A 25,111-nucleotide genomic window follows, 5' to 3' on the forward strand; every position below is an offset into this window, starting at 1 on the left:
GGCAGCCGGGCTGCAGGGAGGGTCCACAGGAGGCAACCTCTGCAGGAGGCATTCCCAGCTACCCCTGCATACCTTGTCTGAGTGGGCTTGGATGATGGTCAGTGTGGGCTCAGGGGCTGGGTTGGCTGGCCTTTCCACTGATGACCTCAGTTTCCTTCCTGTAAAATGGGGAGTAATTATAGAACCTGCCCCAGGACTAAGCAGTTCCGTGTACATGCAGATCCCAGGGCTGTGCCTGGTGGGAGGAAGCACCACATGTCAGTTGTGTCACTGTGGTCACAGGACTTGCTCAGGGTGCCCGGGACCACACAGTGGTGGAGCCAGGTTCTCAGGGTGCCTCTGATTCCGAAGTCCCCACCTGGTCTGCTGTCCTCTGCCTCGTCGGCCCTGTATTCCCCTGGGTCTTGTGGGTGTGCTCTGCCCACACCTTCCTCCCTCCAGATGGCAAAATATCTGTGAGCAGGGCCAGGGTCTCATTCTCTCTGTATTGTCCTGAAGTGCAAGTGCAGGCATTGACTTGGCTTCTTTCTCTCCTTCGCTTTCATTCTCCCCCAAATCTCCCTTTTTTCCCACGCCAGCTCTTCCCTTCTGCCTGACTCTGAGTCTTCCAGGGCTCCAGCTACCCTTGGCCCATAGTGTTCACACGACTAGTGGGCCCTGATGGGGGTTGCTAACCACAAGTGAAGACCAGGCTCTTGGCTCCTCCCAGGTACCTGGGGAGAGAAGGGAGCTTCATAGAGTGGGTGGTGACACCAGCCCAGTGACAGCACAGGTCCTGCAGAGCAGGTGCCCCAATGAGGAAGCCTCACCCACAGGAGAGGATGCGGGTCAGCCCCATACATGTGCCCAGCCATGGGGCAGACACACCTGCCACTGATCCGAGGAGCCCAGGAAGGAACCCAGGAGGGGAGTGACAGCGGGGCTGGTGGTGGGCCAGGCTCCCTGGAGGGCATTCAGCGGGAGGGCCCCTGAGAAGTGTGAGCTGATGCCTGTGCATGCGTGTGAGAGGGAGGGAAATTGGTCAGTTATATTAATATAGTCACATGCTGCGTAGTGAGTTTCAGTCAACAACAGAGCACACATATTATGATGGTCCCTTACGATCACAATACTGTATTTTACTGTACCTTTTCTATGTTTAGATATGTTCAGATTCGCAAATACCATTGTGTTACAGTTGCCTGCAGTGTTCAGTACAGTCTCATGCTGTACGGGTGTGGGGCCTAGGAGCAACAGGCTGTACAGCATAACCTGGGTGTGCAGTAGGCTTTACCACCTAGATTTGTGTAAGCTCACTCTATGATCAGATGACAAAATTGCCTAATGGTGCCTTTCTCAGAACGGCATTATTCCTGTCATTAAGCAACACGTGTCTGTATCATATAAGTTCTTGACTGCGGCTTGAGTCTTTTGTGCAGTGTCCACTTGGGAGCTAGGGCTCTGATCAAGCCTGGAAACCCCAACTGTCCCACTCCCCCTTCCCAGCCCTACCTGTTCTGGGCTGGTCCCAGCTTTGTCTTGGTCACATCACTTCTGACCTTTCATGCAGCCACCACTGCCCAGCAGTCTTGGATGGGGATTTACCTGTGGAAACTGAGAACCATCCTTCTCTGCAGTTCTCACAGCCTATGTGGGAAGCAGGGCAACCACCTTGGCTGAGCCATCTCTCCCTGTGGCCTCCCCACCCCCCTGCGCTGTCATCAAGGGGAAACTAGAGTCTCAGCCTTAAGATGCTGGTGATGTCCCCTCTGGCTAAGCACAGGCAAATGGGTGCTGAGCAGATACTGTGCAGGTATGGGTGCAGGTGTGGGTGCAGGTTGTGTGTAGGTGTGGGTGCAGGTATGGGTGCAGTTGTGGGTACAGCTGTGTGTTCAGGTGTAGGTACAGGCGTGGGTGAGGCATGGGTGCAGGTGTGGGTATAGGTGTGTGTTCAGGTGTAGGTGCAGGCATGGGTGCAGGAGTGGGTGCAGGCGTGGGTGCAGGTGTGGGTGCAGGTATGGGTGCAGGCGTGGGTGCAGGTGTGGATGCAGGCGTAGGTGCAGGCATGGGTGCAGCTGTGGATGCAGGTGTGGATGCAGGTATGGGTGCAGGTGTGGGTGCAGGTGTGGGTGCAGGTTTGTGTGCAGGTGTGGTTGCAGGTATGGGTGCAGGCGTGGGTGCAGGTGTGGGTACAGGTTTGTGTGCAGGTGTAGGTGCAGGCGTGGGTGCAGGCGTGGGTACAGGTGTGGATGCAGGTACGGGTGCAGGTGTGGGTGCAGGTGTGGGTGCAGGTTTGTGTGCAGGTGTAGGTGCAGGCGTGGGTGCAAGTGTGGGTACAGGTTTGTGTGCAGGTGTAGGTGCAGGCATGGGTGCAGGTGTGGGTGCAGGTATGGGTGCAGGTGTGGATGCAGGTGTGGGTACAGGTTTGTGTGCAGGTGTAGGTGCAGGCATGGGTGCAGGTGTGGATGCAGGTGTGGGTGCAGGTGTGGGTGCAGGTGTGGGTGCAGGTGTGGGTGCAGGTGTGGGTGCAGGTATGGGTGCAGGTGTGGGTGCAGGTGTGGGTGCAGGTTTGTGTGCAGGTTTGTGTGCAGGTGTAGGTGCAGGCATGGGTGCAGGCGTGGGTGCAGGTGTGGGTGCAGGTATAGGTACAGGTGTGGGTGCAGGTGTGGGTACAGGTTTGTGTGCAGGTGTAGGTGCAGGCATGGGTGCAGGTGTGGGTGCAGGTGTGGGTGCAGGTGTGGGTGCAGGTGTGGGTGCAGGTGTGGGTGCAGGTTTGTGTGCAGGTGTGGGTGCAGGTATGGGTGCAGGTGTGGGTGCAGGTGTGGGTGCAGGTTTGTGTGCAGGTGTGGATGCAGGTATGGGTGCAGGTGTGGGTGCAGGTGTGGGTACAGGTTTGTGTGCAGGTGTAGGTGCAGGCATGGGTGCAGGTGTGGGTGCAGGTGTGGGTGCAGGTATGGGTGCAGGTGTGGGTGCAGGTGTGGGTACAGGTTTGTGTGCAGGTGTAGGTGCAGGCATGGGTGCAGGTGTGGGTGCAGGTGTGGGTGCAGGTGTGGGTGCAGGTGTGGGTGCAGGTTTGTGTGCAGGTGTGGGTGCAGGTATGGGTGCAGGTGTGGGTGCAGGTGTGGGTGCAGGTTTGTGTGCAGGTTTGTGTGCAGGTGTAGGTGCAGGCATGGGTGCAGGCGTGGGTGCAGGTGTGGATGCAGGTATAGGTACAGGTGTGGGTGCAGGTGTGGGTACAGGTTTGTGTGCAGGTGTAGGTGCAGGCATGGGTGCAGGTGTGGGGTGGTGCAGGGCCAGGTGAGGTGTCTGGATTCCACCATTCAATATGCAGGCAAGGCCTGCAGGCTCCACGTGGCTCCCTTATGCAGAGCTCAGCGCGGAGCAGGGCAGCCACAGCCAGTGCCTGGAGACACTGTGGGCCTCATGCTGAGGCTTGACTGCTGGGGAATCTTTCTAGAACAAAGCTCCTATCACATCTGAACCTGCATCAGAACCATCCAGGCTGCCTGTGGCCCAAAGTCAAGGCCCCCCAGGCTGCACTTGGTCACTATCCCTTGAGGTCCCCTTCTCCGGCCACTGGACAGGTCCCAGTCCCCCAAAGGCTCTGCCTGGGCACTCCATTCCCCCGGGCCTTTGCCCCACTGTTCTCTCTGCTGGGATCCTCAGGCTGTCTTCTGATTGGGCAGAATCTTAGCGGTGACTGACTTCCTGCCCCTTTCTCCAAGGAGTCCAACTACCTCCACTAGTTCTCCTCTGGGCTCCCTTAGTCCTCACTCCCTCCTCCATTGCCTCGGGCCTTGAACAGGACTCTGAGCATCTCCCTGGCCATGCTGTGTCCTCAGGGCCTGGCAGGCACGAACGCTCCATGAGGTTTGCTGAGTGAGCGAGCAGGACCAAGGAAAGGAGGTGGGCAGGGGCGGTCGCGTGCCTGCAATCAGCAGGGTGTAGGAAATCCCTTTACATCAGGCGAGGAGCTGATAGTGACCAAACCCCTACTGTGTGCTGGGGGCTCAGCCAGGGACCTGATTTTGCCTTCAGTGCTTCCCTTTCTAGATGTTAAATGTATCCAGAGAAACAACCCTGACTGCGCCTGCTCACCGGCATCTTCTTCCACGCACAGGCGTTCTTTCTTCTGCCTTACCTCTGTCTGTCTGTCTCTCTTTCAGCACTCACTCGTCTCTTCCTCCCTGGTGGTCTGGTTTGCGTGCTTACGCTCTGCTGATCTCAGCTTCTATCTCTGTATCGGTGTCTCCTTCGGTCAGTGCCGTCCCAGCTCTTCCAGGCCCTCTGGCCCAGGGTTGGCACTGGCTGGAGCTTCAGTCCCTGTGCTTGGCACTGGGTCCCAGCAGCAGCCCCTGCCCTCATGGACCTGCCTATCTGATATGGGCGTGGTAGGGGAGGGGACATGGGGGGAGAGACCACCACCACCCACTTAATGCGGTTTGAGACTCATGGGTCCCAGAGGCTGCTTTGAACTCTCCATTAGCAGCAACTCGAGTCATCTCGCCGCAGCCCTGTGCAGTAGGTACTATTAATATTATCACACCCACTTTAAAATGGAAGAAACCAAGGCAGGAAGTGGCAGGGTCGGGACCTGAACCCTGCAGGTCTGCCCCCGGGCCTGTGGGTTTACTGCTTCTTGCAAACAGCAAACATAACAAGACAATCCCAGGCCACAGTGAATGCCATGCAGACCCAGGCTGGTGCCGTCACTGCCTGCACTGGTCACTCCCCTGCCTGGCCTCCCTGTCCTCTCTGACTAGAGGTTCGATGGTCCCTCGTTTCTCATGGGGGCTGCAGGTGAGCTGAGCTGAGCTGAGGGCAGCCCAGCACGTGTAGGAGCCAGAAGATGCCTGGCCCTCTCTATGGCTCAGTCTTCACCAGGTCCCCAGCGTGGGGGGCAGGCGCAGGTACTAGCTCAGCCCTGGCACATGCTTGTACAGGGCAAGGTTGGAGCAGCTGCTGAGGGTAAAACTCACAGCAAAGGTGGTTGCTGGCCCCAGGTGGCCCAGATGGCCCAGGTAGCTGGCTGCCCAGCCCTCCGTCCTAAAGTATCAATGCTGGAGAAGAAACGCTAGCCTGGCTGCCATAATTGAAGAAAACAAAAGAAATTAAACAGGACTAATGAGGAGAATATCAATAGCCCATACTTCAAGATGCTTTTTCTATTCCACTTCTTCCAGAATAGCCAGGTGCACTGATGGATTTCAGGTTTTGTGGGGTTTTTTTTGGTGGTGGTTGTTGTTGTTTTGTTTTTATTTTTGTTTTTTTTGAGACAGAGTTTTGTTCTTGTTGCCCAGGTTGGAGTGCAATGGCGTGATCTTGGCTCACTGCTACCTCCACCTCCCAGGTTCAAGCGATTTTCCTGCCTCAGCCTCCCAAGTAGCTGCAATTACAGGCATGTGCCACCACACCTGGCTAATTTTATATTTTTAGTAGAGATGAGGTTTCACCATGTTGGCCAGGCTGGTTTTGAACTCTTGACCTCAGGTGATTTTCCTGCCTCAGCCTCCCGAAGTGCTGGGATTACAGGCATGAGCCACTGAGCCCGGCCGGATTTTAGTTTAGTTTTGTTTTTAAAGGCAAAATTTTGGCACAGCCAGGTCAGAACAGCATTCTCTGCAGTGGTGCTTTCTGTATGCCTTGGTCTGGGTTGTTGGGTTGACCCCAACATCTATGTCCACTTTCTTGTGTGCTTAGTAACAAGTAGGCGTTACTTGTTATTGTTAACTTTTTTGGAATTGTTAACTTTTTTGGAGGTAGGCAAGGGTGATTTATAGACCTCTTTGAAATGCTGGTAAAAATAGTTAACCATCTTTCTAGAAAGACACACCAAAAATACCAACTTTTGTACAATCAATTCCAAAATGGATTATTGAAGGAAATTTAGGATCTAGGCACAAGTCTTGGAGCTGGCAGGGACGTCCATCCCTCCATCCCTCGCAGCCTCCCATGATGGCCCTGGGCTAGGAGAGTCCAGCATCCAGTGAAGTCTCTGCTCCACAGGATGACCTCACGCCCACCTTCCAGATGAATGAACGGAGACCCAGAGACCTTAACCAGTTTGCTGGGAAGAGGTGGACCGGTAGTTGCACCCGCAGCCTCCCTGAGAAACGCATCAGGCAGGGCAGATCTGCTTCTGGTGCACAACCTCTTGGCCTCAACCAGGTCAGACTCTGAGGGCAGGAGTGTTGGGGAATCAGACAGAGCCGACAGAGGGATGCATCCATGGCTTGCAGGCCGAGTATTGTCACTGGAGTCCCGTGAGGGTGACCAAGTGTCTTGGTTTGCCCAGGATTGAGGAATTTCCTGGGGTTTGGGGCTTCCGGTGCCGCAGCCTGGACAGTCCTGGGCAAACCGGGTCGGACTGGTCACCCTAGGTTTGAATCTGGCTTTCCTCCCATTTCCTAAGCAGTGCGACTTTGCAGACATCATTTAGCCTCTCAGTTTGTTTCCTCAGCTGTAAAGTGTTGATGAGAATGAGATAAAGACAGCGAAGGGAGTTGTGATAATTGCCTGTAGAAGGCGGCTCTCCACGTGCCCAGTGCAGCCGTGCAGAGCGGACGTGACCCTGGGTCTGAATTCCCAGCCCTGCCCCTTGCTGGCGGGGTGGCCCTGCACAGGTCATTTCTTGTGCCCTAGCTGTGGGGTGAGGATGGAATGGTGACGCCCACCTCCCAGGTGGCTGTGGGGATTAAAGGGAGGCAGAGTTGGTGAGGTGCTGGCAGGTGATCGTGGGTGATCTCTGGGCCCACGACTGTGTCTCCCAGGGCCAGCTCGGTGGTGACCAGGCTGGGAGTGGGTGGCACAGCCCCTTCATGCTCACACTCAGCTCTGGTGCTCAGCAGTGAGAGTCCCTCGTAAGACCCTCGGAGGAGAGCACGTGAGCTTGGAGCGAGGTGCTAGCCCCTGCCCCGCCCCTGCCCCGCCCTGCCCCTGCCCATCTGGGCCACCCGGGGTTGGTTTGATCTCTTTTCATAAAGTCACTGTGAGGTGAGACACTGTGTGCACAGTGCCCAGTCAGGCATTGGAAAGTCCTGACACACGGTGGGTACCTGGAAAGTAGAAGCCCCGCCAGCCTCCTGCCATTTCCTCAGGAGCTCGCAGCCCCTGAGAGCCCCTGAACCCAGCGAGCCTTCCGGCCCCTTGGCGGCATCTCAGCTCTAATGACTTTGAGTGCTGAGCTGCTCACCCTGGGAATTTATGGGAACCATGCACGGAAGCGTCACCTGGAGGCACATAAATATTGTAGGACTGGAGGCTGGGCTGTGTCAGCACTATTGGGAGCAGTATCACTCACCTGAAACTGACTGAGTGGGCGCCTGCAGCGGGTGGATGGGGGGCTGCAGGGAGGGGAGCCGTGGGTGGGGGCGGGACACACGGGTTCGTCTCAGCTCACCTGGGTTCATTCCAGGTCATAGTGTGCCAATGCTTTCCCTGGAATCCTCACTGTGCCCAAGAGGCATGTTCTCTTTTTGTCCCCGTGTACAGATGACAGAGGAGACTGAGTCACTGGGTAGTGGGGATCTGGGAGCCGGAGGAGGCAGACCCAACCCCTCCCCTCTGCCTGCCAGCATTTTCTGTTTTTTTAATTACTTTGACTTTTCTCCCATAACTTTTTTTTTTTTTTTTTTTGGAGATGGAGTTTCACTCTGTTGTCACTCAGGCTGGATTGCAGTGGTGTGATCTCGGCTCACTGCAATTTCTGCCTCCCGGGTTCAGGCGATTCTCCTGCCTCAGCCTCCCAAGTAGCTGGGATTACAAGTGCCCACCACCATGCCCAGATAAGTTTTATAATTTTAGTAGAGACATGTTGGCCAGGCTAGTCTTGAACTGCTGACCTCAGCCTCCCAAAGTGCTGGGATTACAAGCGTGAGCCACTACACCTGGTCCCCCATAACTTTTTACTTTGAAAAATTTCAAACTGCAGGGAAGGTGAGAGAATAATACATTACACAGATATTCTTTACCCAGTTAACTGTTAGCATGTTGCTACAATCTTCCCCCATAACACACAGAGACATACACTCACTTTTAAAAATGTCAGTTGCAGACATCATTACCCTTTACCCCTAAACACTTCTTGTCTCTCCCACATAACTGCATGGCATATCACACCCAGGAATTGAGGTCAATGCAGTGATGCTATCTAAATACTGTCCAGGTGCAGATTTTCCCAGTTGTCTCCAAAATATCTTTCAGAGCTACTCCTCCAAATGCCATCCAGGATCCAGCCTGAAATCACATGCAGCCTTTGGTGTTCTTGTCTCTTAAGTCTCCTTTTAACCTAGAATAATCCCTTTGCTTTTTTGTTTTCTTCATGATATTGACTTTGTTGAGAAGTCCAAGCCAGCGTCTCATAGAGGTTCCACAGTCTGGAATTGCCTGGTTATTTCCTTCCAATGAGTTGCCAGCATTTGGCCAGGTGCTGCGGGGCCGGGGGTCAGGGGAGCCCTGCACCTCCCACAATAGTCCTTGGGGAGGAAGAAGATCAGCTGGCCCCGTCCTGATCACTTGGTTAGGGTAGCGTCGGCCGGATCTCTCAGTCTAAAGATGCTGGTTTCCCTTTGTGATTACTCAGTCACCTTTGGGTGATTCTTGGAGACTGTGTGAATATCCTGTTCCTCCACAAACTTTCCCCCTGGGGCTTTGTCATCCACGGGTCATCCTTAGTGATTGCCAATTCACCATTGTCTAATTCTGCCATGCTTTTGGCATTGACTAGTTGTCACTAGTTACAGAGATTTCCCTGACCCCACTCCACACTCTGCCCTTACTATCACTACAAATTCCTAGATTAAAAAAAAAAAAAAATCCAGCGTGCTCTAATCAGGACCATCATTATTATTTTTGATGTCACATTGTCTCGAATTTGGCCCGTGGGGACCCCTTCGTGCTGGCTTCTAGGTCCTTCGGACACATCCCCATCATTCTTTGAGCTCTTCCTTGCTTTTCAGCTGTGAGAAGTTCTAGGCATTTCTCCAGGGTGCCCTGGCTAGAGTGATTGCCTTCAGGCTCTTTCAGTGGACAGGGCCAGGGAAGAACTCTCGAGTTAGAGTTCGTTTTGATATCTCTAATTTAGATTTGAGATCCTAGAGTCTACCCTCATCTCTGCCATTCCACACCCGATTCTCTTCTATCTATACAAACCCTGGTTCCCAATAACATCAGTGTATCTCAGTCCCACTGCATAGGCTCAGAATCACTGTGCCTGCCCCACCACCTCCAAGCCTGCCAAAGAAGTTCAGGTTTCCCTTGCAGATCATTTTGTCCTCCAACAGGGACCAGGGGTGTACAGTTGGAATGCTGTGATCTTGAGCTACTTCAATGGATTCTTTTCTACGTGGGTGTGACTGTGTTCCAATAAAGCTTCATTTACCAAAACTGGTGCAGGCTGGTTGTAGCCTGAGGGGCATTGTTTGCAGACGGCTGCTCTAGTATATAATCCTAACAGCACGGTTTCTGGTGCAGGGTGAGCACTCACCCAGTAAATAGCTGTGCCTGGATCATGGAGGCTGAGGAGGCAGGAAGTACTGGGCATTCCTGGTAGTGGGTGGGCAGGTGGCCTTTTTCAGGGATAAAGGGGATAGAGGCCTCTTAGAGAGTAGGACAGCCCCTCACCCCACCAACCCCACACGCCTGGACCTCCCAGACCAGCCAAGGATGAGGGACAGGTCTGGAGGTGCGTGGCCTGGGATTGGTGGGCTGGGTGAACAGGGTTTCACCCTTTCCTGACTGGGAGGAGAGCAGAGTTTGATGAGCTGACAGCCTCCCCTGGCAATGCATTCTGAGCTCTCTCAGGGTACGTGGATACCTTGTATTTGGAAAATGAAATGAACTGCATGGCCTGCTAGCAGCAAGATCAGTGGGCAGTGAGGGCTTCCCCCATGCTCTCGCCCAGGTGATCACTGCCCCCTGCTCTCAGCCAGGTGCCAGGCTTAGTCCCTCAGCCCCCTCTGGGACCCGTGATGCTGGCACGTCTCTCTGGCTCCACCTACTCCCTGCCCTGTGGGCCCAGGAGGCTCAGGCAGGACTCCAGGCTCCTGGCATGAGGAGGGGACCCAGGAGCCCAGAGGTAACCGAGACATGCCGGACTGGGGCTGGGGCTGGAGATGCTGTGCCGTTCTTCCTATTCATTCCTGCCCTTTCCCCCGCCCGCCTTCCCGCTCTGGGCTTGGCAGGTTTGCACAAGCCTTCTGCAAAGCCCTCTGGGCCTGGAGACAGACTTGTTATGCCACTGGAGAAATGAGCCTGGATTTCCACCACCGACTTCTCTTTTAATTAGATTCTGACAGCAGCACACAGGGCTGGCTGGCTGCAGATTCAGGTGCAGCTTTCCTTGGTCCCAGGCCTCTGGGTTTCCGTGCGCTTGGCTTTTTCGGAGGCAGGAAGTACTTCTGACCTTTCTTCGGGAGTCGAGAGGGAGGCTGGCTGCACGTGTGTGAGCGTGCAGATACCTCTCCCAGTGTGTGCAGGTTTGTGCATCCATGAGCAAGGAGGTGCGTGCCGTGTTTTGGAAAAGCCTGCAGACAAAGCATGTTGGGTCTCACTGACTGTCCTGCTGCCCCCTCCATTCGCCCTGCTGCTCGCTGACAGGTGCTGACAGGGTCCCCTTGGCCTCACTGTCCTCATCTGTGATTGGGGCTGATGCTGCCTCAGCTGGCTTTTCCCAGCAAGGCCTCGTGGGAGGTTTCCTTCCTCCTGGATTCCTCCTACAGGCTGGTTCTGCAAAACAAAGCTATTCTGCATATTTCCTTGAAGGAGCACACATCTCAGGATGAGAGAACTGAAAGCCAGGACTGCCTGGGTTGTGGGCAGCAGATATGGGCGGAAGGCTAGAGAGATGGGGACATGGTCTCTCCCCCATACGGCATGGACTACTGAACCTGACTTTGTGCAGGCTGTGAGGAGGCGTGGCCTCCTCCCAAAAATCAGAGGGTCTGAGCCTCCTGCACCTGGTCCTTCTCTGAGGGCAGGGAGTGGGTGGCTAAGAAAAGGGGAAGAGACCCCCGATACCTCCGGAGCCCTTAGCCTGAGTCCCCAGTCTGAGAGAGGAGACAGTTCGCTTCCTCTGAGCATGCCCAGCTTGATACAAGATTCTGTCATTTCTCCTGGGGTCCCCACCCAATGGAGACACTGCGCCTCTGCCTTTGGTGAACTTTCGGTCTGAGGAAACTACCGCGTCTGCTCTGGGGGCGTCCCCCTGGCCAGGGGTGGGCTGTGCAGTAGAACCACCCCTCTCCAAGAGCAGTCTGACCCTGGGGAGAGGAACCACACTGTTGTCTCTTCTCCCCTCCCCTCTCCTCTTCTGGGGAGCCTGGCCTTTCCTGCTCCCCCTGCCACCCTTGCTACTCGCAGCTCAGCCATCAGGGACTGGCTCAGAAAAAGCAATTTCCTTGGACAGCTCACAGTCTTGCCCTCCTGGTCCCCACACTCCGATCAGGAATGAGCCCAGAGCTCATTGGCTCAGCTCCCCATGGAGACCCCTGCCCCTCACAAGCTTCCTTAACTCAGTGGGAAACCGCGTAGTAATTTGAGCTGGGAAGGAGCTGGGGCCATCCTCCAGGGCAAAAGAGGCTGAGTCCTGTTCCTCCCGCTCCACTTGCTAAGCCCACGCGAGGTCTTCAGGGGCTAAACCAAGAAGCCAGCCTTCCCCACACTGTTGTCAGACTGAATTCTTTAAAAGTAAAACTGACCCTGTAACTTACCAGCTCAACCCCCTGCAGTGGGCAAATAAAATCTAAACTTTTCCCCATGGACTCCAAGGTAGCCTGGTGCAATCTGGCCCTACCTGCCCTGGCCAGTCCCATTACTGTGCCCCCCACCATGGGTCCTTCTACTTCTCATTCCTGTCCCCGGGCCTTTGCACTGCTGTGCCCTTTGCCTAGAATGCTCTTCCCCCTCCTCCCAATCATCACAGGGATGTTTCCTCCACATCATTCAGGTCTCTCACTCAATGTCACCTCCTAGAGAGACCCTCCCTGACCCCAGTCAATGGCTCTCAGTATTTTTTCTGTGCAGTGCTTCTCACTATCTGATGTAATCTTTCTTTGTGTTAATTACCTCCTGTCCTGGGAACGTTTGCCCCACAAGAGTGGATCTTGCAGTCATCACGACATTTCCAGCACCTAGACCCGTACCAGGCACACAGTAGGGACTCAGAACATCTGCTGAATAAATGAGACCCTACTAGGCACCGGGCCTGTGCCAGGCTCTCCTCACCCAGGTCCCCGTAATCCTCATAGCAGCCTGCACTTACAATGGAAGACACTGAGGCCTGGCCTGTGAAGCTGCCAAGGAAGTCAGCTTTAATAGCAGGTTAGATCCCAAATAAATGCCCCATCCAGAATCCTCCTGCAGTCTTGGGCTTCCACCCAGGACAAATTCTTTACGGAAAAAGGAGAAAAGGCAGAAAACTGGAAAAGAGGCAACGTACCCCATCCTGCTCCTGGAGTAATCCTCAGGGTGCAGCTCTCCCTCCCCTGCCCCTCTTCTTTCCCCAGCTTTGGGTGTGGGTTTTTTTTTTTTAATTTCATTTTCTGTAGCATTCACATTTTCTGTGTCCATCATGCAGTATCTGTAAGCACGAGTTTAAATGCAGGGAGGACAGTACAGAGCTGGATACACAGAGTTACCTGGCTGTCCCCAAGGCTTGGGCATTTAGATTGTTTCTAGTCTGGTGTGCCTGAGTTAGTGACATCTGAGTGTTGTAGATGGAATTGAAATGTCCATCCATTCATTTTTTGACCAAATTTTACTGTGCTGGGCCCTGTGTCAAGCAGGGGACAGACACTAAAGGGCATGAGGCTCAGGCTCTGTCCTTGGAGTCCACAGTCTTATGTGGGAAGTGGCCAAGTACAGCCACAGAATGGTGTAGGCATTCCAGGCTAGACAGCAGAGCACACCATTCAGAAGGAAGTGGCTGGTCCTTGGGCGGGGTGGGGCCTGCCTCCTGGACTGAGGACGCCACCCTGAAGTGGAGTCTTCAGATGTTGAAGGAGGACAGTTGGGGAGGGAGGTTACGTGCTGTGCGCAAGTCATGGTGAGGGCGGAGGTACGGCTGTGGTGCGTCCTGAGCATTGGCTGGCCTGACACGTAGGGAGCCCACAAGGAAGGGCAGGAGTGGAGGCAGCACTGGGGCCCTGAATGCTGAGCTAAGGAACTTGGGCTTTGTCCTGCAGTGGAGGGGAAGCCTGATCATTCGTATCTTCTTTTTTAAAAAAGTTTTTGTTTGTTTTAAGATCAAAATTGGCCGGGCGCGGTGGCTCACGCCTGTAATCCCAGCACTTTGGGAGGCCGAGGCGGGCGGATCACAAGGTCAGGAGATCGAGACCACAGTGAGACCCCGTCTCTACTAAAAATACAAAAAAAAACTAGCCGGGCGCGGTGGCGGGCGCCTGTAGTCCCAGCTACTCAGGAGGCTGAGGCAGGAGAATGGCGTGAATCCAGGAGGCGGAGCTTGCAGTGAGCCGAGATCGCGCCACTGCACTCCAACCTGGGCGACAGCATGAGACTCCGTCTCAAAAAAAAAAAAAGATCAAAATTGTACTTGCAAGAAAACAAAACAAAACAAAACAAAAAGCATGGAGTGGTTTATCCTGAAAGGCTTGTCCCCCATTCCTATCTCAGTCCTGCTTTTTGGAAGAGAACGCTTTTCACCTGTTCTGTTTTTAATCCACCTGGCACTTTCCTCAGGACCCAAACTTGTTCACTCTGCTGCTTCCTGATGTACCAATTTTGGGACATTACCTGTTGTCTCCTCGCTGTGAAAGATGAGGATTTGGCTCATATTACCCCCATTCCTTACCCGGTCATTCTGTCGGTTGCCTTTGTCACTTTAAATCATTTACGTAAACCACAACTTCTTCTTTCGTGATTTTTGGCTCCATCTTCCCCTTCAGTAAGGTAAAGCTCTGAGGGGTCACTGGACCGTGCCTGGTCCTATTGGCTTGTGAGTTAGCGTGTGCTTGTCTTTCCTGCTCCTCACTTGGTGATATCATGTTGGTAGTTTGCAACTGGCCACGTTAGAATGTTTACACCATGGAAATTGGCAAACCCTGCAAAGCAGGATTCCCTGACAGTTGTTAAACTTTGGCCAACACAGCACTACTGGGCTTCTAAGGTTCCAGTTGTTAAACTTTGGCCAACACAGCACAGCTGGGCTTCTAAGGTTCCTTTCCAGCCCTGAGTAGCTTGTGCTTTTGAAGAATGTGAGAATGGCTGGCCCAGGGATGGGGCCTTGTAGGGAGGCTCAGCTGGCAGGCCCAGCCAGCACCGACACCCCTCCCTTTGTGCCACAGCAAAGCTTCGAGGCGCACCAGGATGAGGCAGTGAGTGTGACACACATGGTGAAGGCAGGCAGCGGCGTCTGGATGGCCTTCTCCTCTGGCACCTCCATCCGCCTCTTCCACACCGAGACCCTGGAGCATCTGCAAGAGATCAACATTGCCACCAGGACCACCTTCCTCCTGCCAGGTGAGGCTACCGCGGGAAGGGCGGGAGGTGACAGTCACAGAGCACCTTCCACGGCCAGGTAGCGGTGTGACCTGGGCAGCCTATCCCATTTTCCCTCGTCAACCCTGAAAACTGGGGCTTTAAGGCAGGGCACTCCCCAGGAAGTGGTGGGGTTGGGATTCACACCTAGGACTGTCATCTCAAAGCCCCTGCCTGTCACTGTGTCCAGCTACCACATCACAGCACCCTGGGGCGCTCAAGAAGTGGCCCCCAGTTGTGGGCCCTCCAAAGTCAGGCAGCTGCTAAGGAAAGGCCAAGCTGGGCAGGAAGCCAGGTCTTTCTGTTCTGCCCCACTCCCCAGGTTGACCAAACACCCAATTCTGCCTCAAATCCCCTGCAGGATGAGGTGATGGGAAAGTGAGAAAGCCAACGGATGGTCTCTGTCCTTGGAGGTTGTTCTAAGAAAGGCAAATGTCCCTCTTGGCCTTCTGGTCTGTGGGTTTGGATGGCATCTGCTATGGCTGGGGCCCCTCCTATAGCCGTGTGTAGATGAAGTGGGAATGGCAGCGAACGATTAAGGCTGGAGCTCACCTAATGCCCCCAAGGCCTCCATGGAGTTGGCTCTTAGCCCTTCCTTACCACCTGCTGCCCAAGATGCAGGCGCCATGCCCATCCTCACCCCAGCTGGCTTCAGAGCAGCCTATGGGGCCAGCAGGCATCAGTTAACCTTGCTTCCCTCCTTGGCCCAGCTTCCCCCAGAGAGACTGACCTGAGGCCAGTGTGGGAGGGTGCAGTGGCTCTGTCTTGTCCCAGTGCCCCAGGCAGTGCTGGGTTCAGCAGCTGGGAGAGCCAAAGGGCCCTCGGGCCAGGGAAACACAGCTCGTGTGGCAGACAGGGGCCTGGAGCTGATTGTCACAGGACCTGGCAGATGAACCATGGCGGAGGCTGGGAGCAGCCGTATGCCCAGCAGGGTTGAGTGTTCTGTCTTCTGGGGCCATACCAAGGGCAGTCACGTTAGCCGGCACTGCAGGAGCCTTGGGGACCTCTACCTACCCCAGGCACCTGGTCCCTAACTCCCTCCTGAGGGCCTAGAAATCAGCCTGGTTTCTGCTTCCTCTTAGCCGGTCATGATGGTCCTTGGGTCTGAACTGGTCACACGGGGATAGTGGTTACTAACAACACAGTCCATGGCAGTCACAACGGTGTAATAACTGCCACCCTGCTCAGGCCCGAGGTGGTGAGGCCGCAGGTGCTTAGGTACAGGATCTCACGTCACCCTAACCCCACGAGCTGGGGATCGTCCCCACGTTCCAGATGCAGACACTGAGATTGGTTCAGCAGGCCAGGCGTCTTGCCCACGGTCATGCAGTGGACCAGAGGCAGGACCACAAGTCACATCAGACTGGACTCAGTCCAGCATCCTACTGTGTGTAATGGGGAAAGAGAGTTGGCTTGAGGCCTGGCTTGGCCAACGCGTAGTATCAGACAAGTCCCTTCATCTTCTGGAGCCCTTCATCCCTCTGTAAGATGGGATGTAGTTCCCAGCTCAGGGACTGTTACGAGGATAAATGCTGCCCGGGCTGGGAATGTGGGTGTCCTGGGCCAACAGGGTGGCAGGTGCCCGATGAGACTGAACCCTTCACTCATGCTCTCCTGGGGTGTGTGAGAGGCTTGGTGGGACCTGTGTTTGGGTTGCCTCCTTCCCCCTCCCTCTCTCCATTCCTCCCTCCGTCTCTTCTTTCCTCCTTCCCTCCTTCCTCCCTTTCTTGTTTCATAGTATTTAGCCATTATACAAGTTCAATCCATTTTAAGTACGATAAAAATGTCTCTGTATCACAGAACTATCTCCACATTTCCTCTGATAGCTAAATTATTTCAAGTTAGTGGAACAATGAAGAAATGGATAATCTTACGGGCTTTTAAAAATCTTTGGAATCTCATCTTGTCAGCGCAGAGGAAAGTGAGAGAGTGAAGCTCATCAAGTGTTGGGAGGCAGGATGTGTGGACAGACCCGGCTGCAGTTAGAACAGCCCCTCCTGCCTGTACAACCCTGACTTCACTGTGTTTCACACGCACCTTCACGTCTGTTTTCTTTACTTTCTCTTTGCCTTTAAGGAAGGAAGGGCATTCGTTGTTACGATGATTTGAGGGCCGGGTAAGCTGGGGCTCGGGAGGTGAAATGACTGGTCTGCCATCGCAGTGCTGATACGGACAGAGCCAGGAGCAGCCTCACGGGCTCTCATTAGAGCTTCCTCACACTTGCTGTGTAGGCTTGGGTGGTTGTGTTCCTGTCCTGGGCCTCAGTTTCCCCATTCATACAATGAAGGGCTGAGATTTGAGTCAGCTTGGCCATGCTGGGTGGGGTACACCAGAGCCTGGAGCCAGGATTCCTCCCGGAATCCCTGCTCCCCTGCCTTCCAACTCTGACTGGGAGCACTCGAAGCACTCGCTTCCCATCCTCGGTCCCCACCCCGCAGGGCAGGTGTGGGTGTTGCATGAGACAGAGTGAGGGCAGTGCCCACAGTCCCCGTCTCAAGCCAGCAGCAGTCCATGATGGTGACATTTGCCATCATCGTCTTTACTGCATCCCCACCCTGCATCTCCTACGAGGACTCCTTGCCCGTCCTAAGACCCTCCAGGTCAGTGTGCCATTCCTGTCGCATCAGCTGCATCAGAGCAGACAGAGGTGACCCCTCTCTTGCCAGACCTCCCTGAGGCTGAACCCTGGAGAGGGCTGGGTGTAGGCTGAGGTTCCAGAGTGTGGGGTTTCCCGAAGATTCCCTCCTTCCCTCAGGCCTGAACTTTCCTAATCAGCAACCCTGGGGACCTGCCAGACCAGGTTGTCCTGACCCCTCATATCTGAGACTGGGTCCCTGAGCCAGAGCCAGCCCCAGCCACCATGCTGGGGACCAGAGCGTGGGGGGCAGCTACAGATCCACCCCACGTTGTGCCTTTGCAGAAGCGCAACACAGCAGGATTCTTAAATTCTTTTTTTTTTTTTTTTTTTTTTTTTTTTTTTTTTTTTTTTGAGACGGAGTCTCACTGTGTCTCCCAGGCTGGAGTGCAGTGGCGCGATCTCGGCTCACTGCAAGCTCCGCCCCCCGGGTTCACGCCATTCTCCCGCCTCAGCCTCCCAAGTAGCTGGGACTACAGGCGCCCGCTACCGCGCCCGGCTAGTTTTTTGTATTTTTAGTAGAGACGGGGTTTCACCATGTTAGCCAGGATAGTCTCGATCTCCTGACCTTGTGATCCACCCGCCTCGGCCTCCCAAAGTGCTGGGATTACAGGCTTGAGCCACCGCGCCCGGCCTTAAATTCTTTATTAGAGATATTTTTAAAAGGCTTTTAAGTATTTTTTTCCTTCCCCCACACCACCAAATGAAATAATTGCATAATTAGTAATAAATTTGTTCCTCCACTAAGTGTGGATTTTTTTAGGGTGTGTTAAAAATTTATCACGCTTCCTTCCCCTGACCCCTTTCTTCCACTCGAGTACCCGACTGGTATTAATGCATTTTTTAACCTAAACTCCCTCCTCCTTTTAACCAGACAGGTCATTAATAAAATGTTCTCCAAGAGCCTGAGCTTTTTAAAGTTGTATATCTCCAGATAGATGGCTTGGGTGAGTTGAACACTGCTGCATTAAGTCTCTGTGATAAAATATTTATTCACCATTAGAAATTTTTTTTTTTTTTCTTTCGGACTGTTTGTGAAGTGTCTTGCTCTTTCCTTGAGGCAGAGGGGGAGGGGAAGGCCCCAGAATGAGGTCTGCAGATGAAGTCATTTCTCAATTCCGGCATCTCTTTCTGTTTCTTGCTTGCCTTCCTCCCATTTGTCGGTTTCGCCGTCCAGCGGGGGCCGGGAGGATGCAGGGGCATCGGGAAATGGTCTCCTGCCGGTCTCCATGCCCTGGGGGCCCTGGAGAGGGAGGCAATGAGGCTTGTGGAATGAAAAATTCACTACTGTCCCCTCTCTTGGCTTTATTGTTCTTGTGGGTTTATGGCTCTGATGGAGGTGATCTGAAGACATTAACGTCCAGATCCTTTTAATAATCGTAAACATTATCCTCATAGCCTCTATTTATTGATTGTGTACTATGGGCTAAGAGCTGTGCTTAGTTGTGTGTATATATTATATGTGTACATATGTGTGTATATATTTAGTATTTCTAATAATTATAAAATTGAGCAAGGGAGGTTTGTAGTACTCATTGATGGATGAGAGAAGTGACTTGTCCAAGTTTTCTCCTTTCCTTCATCCATCCATCTGTCCAACCATCCATCCATTTACTCATTCACTCACAGATACTTCTTGAGAGTCTACCATGAGCCAAGGTACTTGGCCAGGAGTTGGGGAGTTAACCGTGAGCACACAGATAAGCCACTGCCCTCACAAAGCTTGTCGTAAGTAAACAAACAGCAAAATAAGGTCATCACAGGCCTTGGCCAGGGCTAAGAAGAGAAGTCAGGTGTTGAGGAAAGGAGCTCGTGGCCTGAACCTCCCATGTTGGCCAACTCCAGGAGGGCTGGGGGCCTGACCCTGGACCGGAGGCTGCCATCATAGTGAGCCTTCATTTTTGGAATGGATTTAGGTGTGGGAAATAGTCCCAGCTCCACAGACACCCAGGTACTGTTTGTGAAATAGCCCCTGTTGCCAAGCCTGTAAATCATAGTGGGCTTTTCTTCCAGCCGGGTTTGTGTTTCCACATTGCATGGACACTATGAATGTGATTTTTTGAGGTTGCATCATGTTGCCAGACTCGAATCCCACTGCCTGCTCGATAGCTCCACTCAGGTGTCTAATTTGTGTCTCAGACCACACATCCAACCAGGAGCTCTGGGCTTCAACCCCCAAACCTGCTCCTTTGCCATCCCAGGCCATGGCACTGCTGTGCACCCAGCTGCTCCAGGCAGGGGAGCCTCAGTGCTGTCCTGGGTTCCTTCCTTCGCTCCACCCCTGCTCCCCTCTCCCAGCAGCTCTGTCGTTCTGCTCCAAACAGGTCTCGAACAGGTTGGGCTCTCCTTGCCTCCCTTCCTGCCTGGGCAGCTGTAGGAGCCCCTGCTGGGCTCCTTGCTCCTCCCATTTCCACCCTCCACAACTGCAGCTAGAACGTTCCACTCAAATCGGGTCACGCCACTCCCCTGCCTAGGCCTTCTGGTAGCTTTTCACTGCAGCCAGAATTAAGAACCCCAGTCCTGGCCCTGACCCATCCCCTCTTCTGACCATCTGGAGTCCGCCTTTGTGCCCCAGCTGCACTGACTTCACTCTGCTCGGTGGACTGGCTGAGCTTGTTCCTGTCACAGGGCCTTTGCATGCCCTGTCTCCTGGGCCTCGGGTCAGGTCTTGGTGTGGTCACCTCTGCCTTGTTGCCCGGAGTTCGCAGCCTCACGCCTGCCTCCCCATCCTTCCAGGAAGCAGAGAGAGGCCTGAAGACCCGGGAATCCTCCACTGGCTCTGCCCCGTCACCCTGTTTCAATCCTCTGCCTGGTGTTTACATCCCTTGTTTCTGTTTTTGTTTCCTGTATCTCCTCTCTACGCCTCTGTGTCTAATACAGTAGCCGTTATTACAATGAAAGAAAATAACACATTCAGTCCCTCAGTGCCACTAGCTATATTTCTAGCGTTCGGAAGCCACATATGGCCGATGGCTGTCAAATTGGACAGCATGGTAGGGAACATGTCCATCATCTAGAGTGTCTGCTCCTTATGACAGGACTCTGTGTACATGGTCCCAGCTGTGCCCCCAGCACCGAGTGTGGTGTCTGCCATGCAGTAGGCATCTGGGAGGTAAATGGATTGCTGATGGGATGGCACACTGTGTTAGGCAATGCTGGGTGCCCCCTGAGTCGGTAACCCGCCTTTTGGGGTGAGAGAGCCATACCCACCATTTCTCTCCATGCCTCCACTGCAGAGGAAGCACATACACCCACATGTATGGAGTTGAAGTGTCACGCCCAAGGAGGGAGAGGTGATGGAAGCACTGGGCGGTGGTGAGCCGTAGACCTCAACTCTACCCCCCCCTGCGCTCACCAGCTGGGGGCCTCCTTGAGCCTTAACATCCGTGCCTGGAAAATGGGGCCAGCATTTGTGTCTTGTGTACGTCTTGGCTATTGCAAGGCTTCTGTCAGATGAGAGCAGGTATACGGCTGCTTTGGAAACTCCAAAGCTGTATTTTTTCAAGTGTGATCCATGGACCAGAAGCAGCAGAAAGTGGGAACTTTCTGGAATGCAGCCTAAGCCTCTCCCAGAAGGCAGCAGGATTAGGGCAAGAAGGAGACAGCCCTTTAGAAAGGCAGGTGCCCAGTGAAGCCCAAGGAAGTATGGCAGAGCCGTACACCCTGTGTGTGACATGGTGGGGGGTCTGTCCCTGAGCTGGCAGCCTATACTCCATGCCTCTTAGCCCCCTCAGAGAGCCTCCTGCCCCCTGCACTCCCAGCCTCTCCTCTATGCCCATTCCCGTTGAATTGTTGGCAACAGTGCAGCAGCAGTGATGACAGCAGATAATGCCCATTGTGCCATGTGTGGGCACAGGGTTGTTTTACGTTCATTCATTTAACCCAGTGGAGAGTATTTGTGTTCTAAACATCAAAAAGGGAGAGTAAAAATATGGTCCCATAGGACTGCCATTGTATACATGGTCTGTTGTTGACCGAAAGGTCATTATGTGACATGTGACTGTATTATCCTTGTCCCCTTTTACAAGTGAGGACACCATGGCCCAGAGGAGTTTAGGACAGGCCCCAGGTCACGTAGCAGGAGAGTGGCAGAGCCAAGGTGTGAGCCCCGCGCCTGGCTCTGGAGCCCTGTTCTCGGCCACTGTGCTGGGCAGCCCACACCTGGCGTCTTCTCTGTCAGGAGCAGGGGACTGCCCCCACGCCCTCCCTGACATTGCCATTCTTGCTAAAATGAAGAGACAGCACTGAGGGGAGGGCTAAAAGGAATGAATCTGGGCTGGCATCGGAAACACGCTCTTCCCACCAGCGAGTTTTCTCCTTCACTCTTGGGCCCAGGGCCTGCAGGGTGTGCTGTGACCTCATCTGAAGAAGCATCCACACAGGCAGGCCCTGAGGGCTGCAGCAGACCCACCTGGATGCCTCTCGAGCCCTACCCGGCCCTTATGCCTTCCATCTGCACCAACACCGTTGAGAAGCTTGCACCTCCCCAGTCTTCCCTGGTTTTGCTTGTAGCTGGCCAGCTGGATCCCTGCTTGGGTTGCCCTTGGACAACCCTTTGTGCCAGATGACCTGGCCGCCGTGTATTGAGAGCGCACACAGATCAGGCACTGTGCCTGTGGTGTTCCCCCAATGCGTCTGCATGGCAACCCCACTTTATACAGGAGGAAACTGAGGCTGGTTAGGGGAGTGCCCAGCTGGAGGACCCCACGGCCAGACCCCAGGCAGGTTAGCCCCCAAAGCCCCAGCTCTTACCCACCCCACCATCCAGCTTCTTGCTGGTTTCAGGGGAGGAGCCCGCTGTGCCATGCCCTCACCTCATGGTGGTGCCCAGAGCCCATGCTGTCTCCCCAGGAGGGCACTGCTCAGCCACCCTCTCTCTCTGCAGGCCAGAAACACTTATGTGTCACCAGCCTCCTGATCTGCCAGGGTCTGCTCTGGGTGGGCACTGACCAGGGTGTCATCGTCCTGCTGCCTGTGCCTCGGCTCGAAGGCATCCCTAAGATCACAGGTGAGGCTTTGGGAGCTGGTGTTGGCAGGACCTGGTGGTCAGCTGCAGCTGGCCGGTGGGGCTCGGCAGGGAGGGTGTACTATGCCCTCATCGGTATGGGGATGGGGTTCCAGTCTCCACCTTCCTCTCATCTCAGGTGGCATGGTGGCCAGTAGAACTGAATCGTCCCAGCCCCACAGTCTCCCACCTTCCCGAGTCTCAGTTTCCTAATCTGGCAGATGAACACAAGAGTGGCTTGAGGCCTGGCTGAGACACCTGCCTAATGGCAGGGGCTCCACTGGCCCTTTCTGCTCCTTCCCATAGCAGTTTCAAGATGTCCAGGCTCCAGAGAGAGAAATAACTAAGCGCTTCTGGGGCCAGGCCCAGCCTCCTCGGGGGGTCCCTGTGCAAATGAATGTGTTCACATAGATCAGACGAAGGTCTGCTCTGATCTCTGCCACTGGGCCCAGGAGAACAAGGACAGGATTAGAGAAGCCCCCCACACTTGGATGCCTGGAGCCCCGGGGCCCCTTCTGCTTCTGCCCTGAGAATGATGACTGTGGTCTCTTTCAGCAAGGGAGCAGGGCCGATCAGAAGCCCTGGGGGTGGGCCGGCTCCTTGCGCAGACCTCGAGTCCTTCTGCTAAAGAAGAGTTGCTTTGGCTGGGCACGGTGACTCACACCTGTAATCCTAGCACTTTGGGAGGCTGAGGCGGGTGGATTGCCTGAGCTCAGGAGTTTGAGACCAGCCTGAGCAACATAGTGAAACACTGTCTCTACCTAAAAAAAAAAAAAAAAAAAAAAAAAAGCTGGGCGTGGCAGCGTACACCTGTAATCCTAGTTACTTGGGAGGCTGAGGCAAGAGAATTTCTTGAACTTGGGACGTGGAGGTTGCAGTGAGCAGAGATTGTGCCATTGCACTCCAGCCTGGGGGACAGAGTGAGACTCCATCTCAAAAAACAAAAAACAAAAAAGCTTCTAAATTCTGAGATTTTCTATATTCAAGGTCTCATCAAATAGGGCATTTTGTCCATCCAAATAGGGCATTTTGTCCATCCAAAAGGCATTTGTGGAGGGTCTATTTCCAGGTGAAATCCTGGGATGTGGGGATGAATCAGGCAGAGACCCTGCTCTCAACCAGCTGATGGTCTCCTGGGTGTCATCATAGCTCGGGTGACAGGTGCTGGGATGAGGGTGCTCCGCGGGCTGGGGACACAGAGACTGGGACGGGCAGCTCCCCATGCATGAATTCAGGAGGGATTCACAGTGAGGAGCTTGAGCTGGGCCTTGCAGAAAGAGTTGCAGAATCAGGTAGACGGGAAAGGATTTCTAGGTAGAGGCAGCCTCTTGGCAAAGGCTCAGAGAGGAGGAAATTCTTGGAATTTCACACTGAGGCTCCCCCGTGTGGTGTATAAGGTGGTTCCTGTTCTGCTCCCCTGAGGAAGTTGTGCAGGAGCACCGGAGAGCCAGACCCGTGGCCTTCGGGGGAGGTGCCAACATAGAAGAAGTGACCCCCCCCCAAAAAAAAATACCCGCACAGAGAGTTCTCCAGGAGAGAGACTCAGGCGCCTCCCTTAATGCGCTGGGCCTTTGGGCCCCTTTCTCTCTCGCCCCATTTTCTGCAGGGAAAGGCATGGTCTCACTCAACGGGCACTGTGGGCCCGTGGCCTTCCTGGCTGTGGCTACCAGCATCCTGGCCCCCGACATCCTGCGGAGTGACCAGGAGGAGGTTGAGGGGCCCCGGGCTGAGGAGGACAAGCCAGACGGGCAGGCACATGAGCCTGTGCCCGACAGCCACGTGGGCCGAGAGCTGACCCGCAAGAAGGGCATCCTCTTGCAGTACCGCCTGCGCTCCACCGCGCACCTCCCGGGCCCGCTGCTCTCCATGCGGGAGCCGGCGCCTGCTGACGGCGCGGGCCTGGAGCACAGCGAGGAGGACGGCTCCATTTACGAGATGGCCGACGACCCCGACGTCTGGGTGCGCAGCCGGCCCTGCGCCCGCGACGCCCACCGCAAGGAGATTTGCTCCGTGGCCATCATCTCCGGTGGGCAGGGCTACCGCAACTTCGGCAGCGCACTGGGCAGCAGTGGGAGGCCGGCCCCTTGTGGGGAGACAGACAGCACCCTCCTCATCTGGCAGGTGCCCTTGATGCTATAGCCCCTCCCGTCTCCCCTCAGAGGGCACAGCTGCAGGCCTGACCGAGGCTACAACCGGCTCTTGTGCTCTAGAGACCTGCACGGGATGTGTGGTTGGGCCTGGACTCTCCAGAAACTACTTGGGCAGAGCAAAGGAAAACCTCTTCTTTTTAAAAAAAATTTTCAGAGTGTTTTGGGGAGAAGTTTTAGGGCTTGGGGAGAGGGAGGACACATCTGGAGGAAATGGCCTTCTTTTTAAAAGCAAAAAACACAAAACCTCACAACTGCCTGGCAAGCCCAGTATCACTTGTTTGGGCCCTAGCGGGGCTCCAAGGCAGCCACACACCCCTCGTGGAAGGGTGTGTGCGTGTGAGTGTGTGCGAGTGTGTGGGCTGGTGTGTGAATATCTATAAATACGTATATATGGTGTATATTATATGTGTATAAATAAAGTCTGTACATATTGGAGCTCTGGGAGATGCTGGAATAAAAGACAAGAGTTACATCCGGACTTGGATTGAGGTTTTGTTGTGGTTTTTTAAAGACATGATGGGAAAGAGACAGAGAGCAGCTATTGGTAGAGAGGAACCGGTTATTCAGGACCCAGGAGCAACTCTTAGGCTTGGCCGGAGGGTGGAGCTGCTGCGGGAATTGGCTCTAGAACCTCACAGTCCAATCTGGTTGCCATTTACCACAGGTGGCTAATTAATTTTCACATTAATGAAAATGAAATCAAACGTTCAATCTCTCAGTCACCGTAGCCACATTTCAGATGTGGCTTGAGTGGTGAGTGGTAAAGGATGAGGTGGCACAGATATGACCATTTCTACTATAGAAGAAAGCTCACTTCTGCTCCAGAAGGAGCTCTGGGAGCTTCTTTTC

At 54.3% G+C, this 25,111-nt stretch overlaps 1 protein-coding gene across 5 annotated transcripts in view; it reads left to right on the forward strand.

The window, feature by feature from the left end:
• ARHGEF10L (Rho guanine nucleotide exchange factor 10 like) overlaps window positions 1–24,746 on the forward strand; it is a 181,895-nt gene extending 157,149 nt beyond the window's left edge. For 3 of the 5 annotated variants that reach the window (XM_025399565.1, XM_025399559.1, XM_025399573.1), the window contains 3 exons: window positions 14,280–14,454; window positions 21,993–22,115; window positions 23,719–24,746. In XM_025399565.1, the coding sequence (XP_025255350.1) occupies window positions 14,280–14,454; window positions 21,993–22,115; window positions 23,719–24,251 (831 nt within the window). In that variant the 3' untranslated portion in view covers window positions 24,252–24,746. The remainder of the gene's footprint in view (window positions 1–14,279; window positions 14,455–21,992; window positions 22,116–23,718) is intronic. The other 2 variants (XM_025399555.1, XM_025399561.1) reach the window with 1 other exon arrangement.
• Window positions 24,747–25,111: the final 365 nt, after the last annotated feature.

This window comes from Theropithecus gelada, chromosome 1, assembly GCF_003255815.1.
Source record: "Theropithecus gelada isolate Dixy chromosome 1, Tgel_1.0, whole genome shotgun sequence".
Classification (NCBI taxonomy): Eukaryota; Metazoa; Chordata; class Mammalia; order Primates; family Cercopithecidae; genus Theropithecus; species Theropithecus gelada.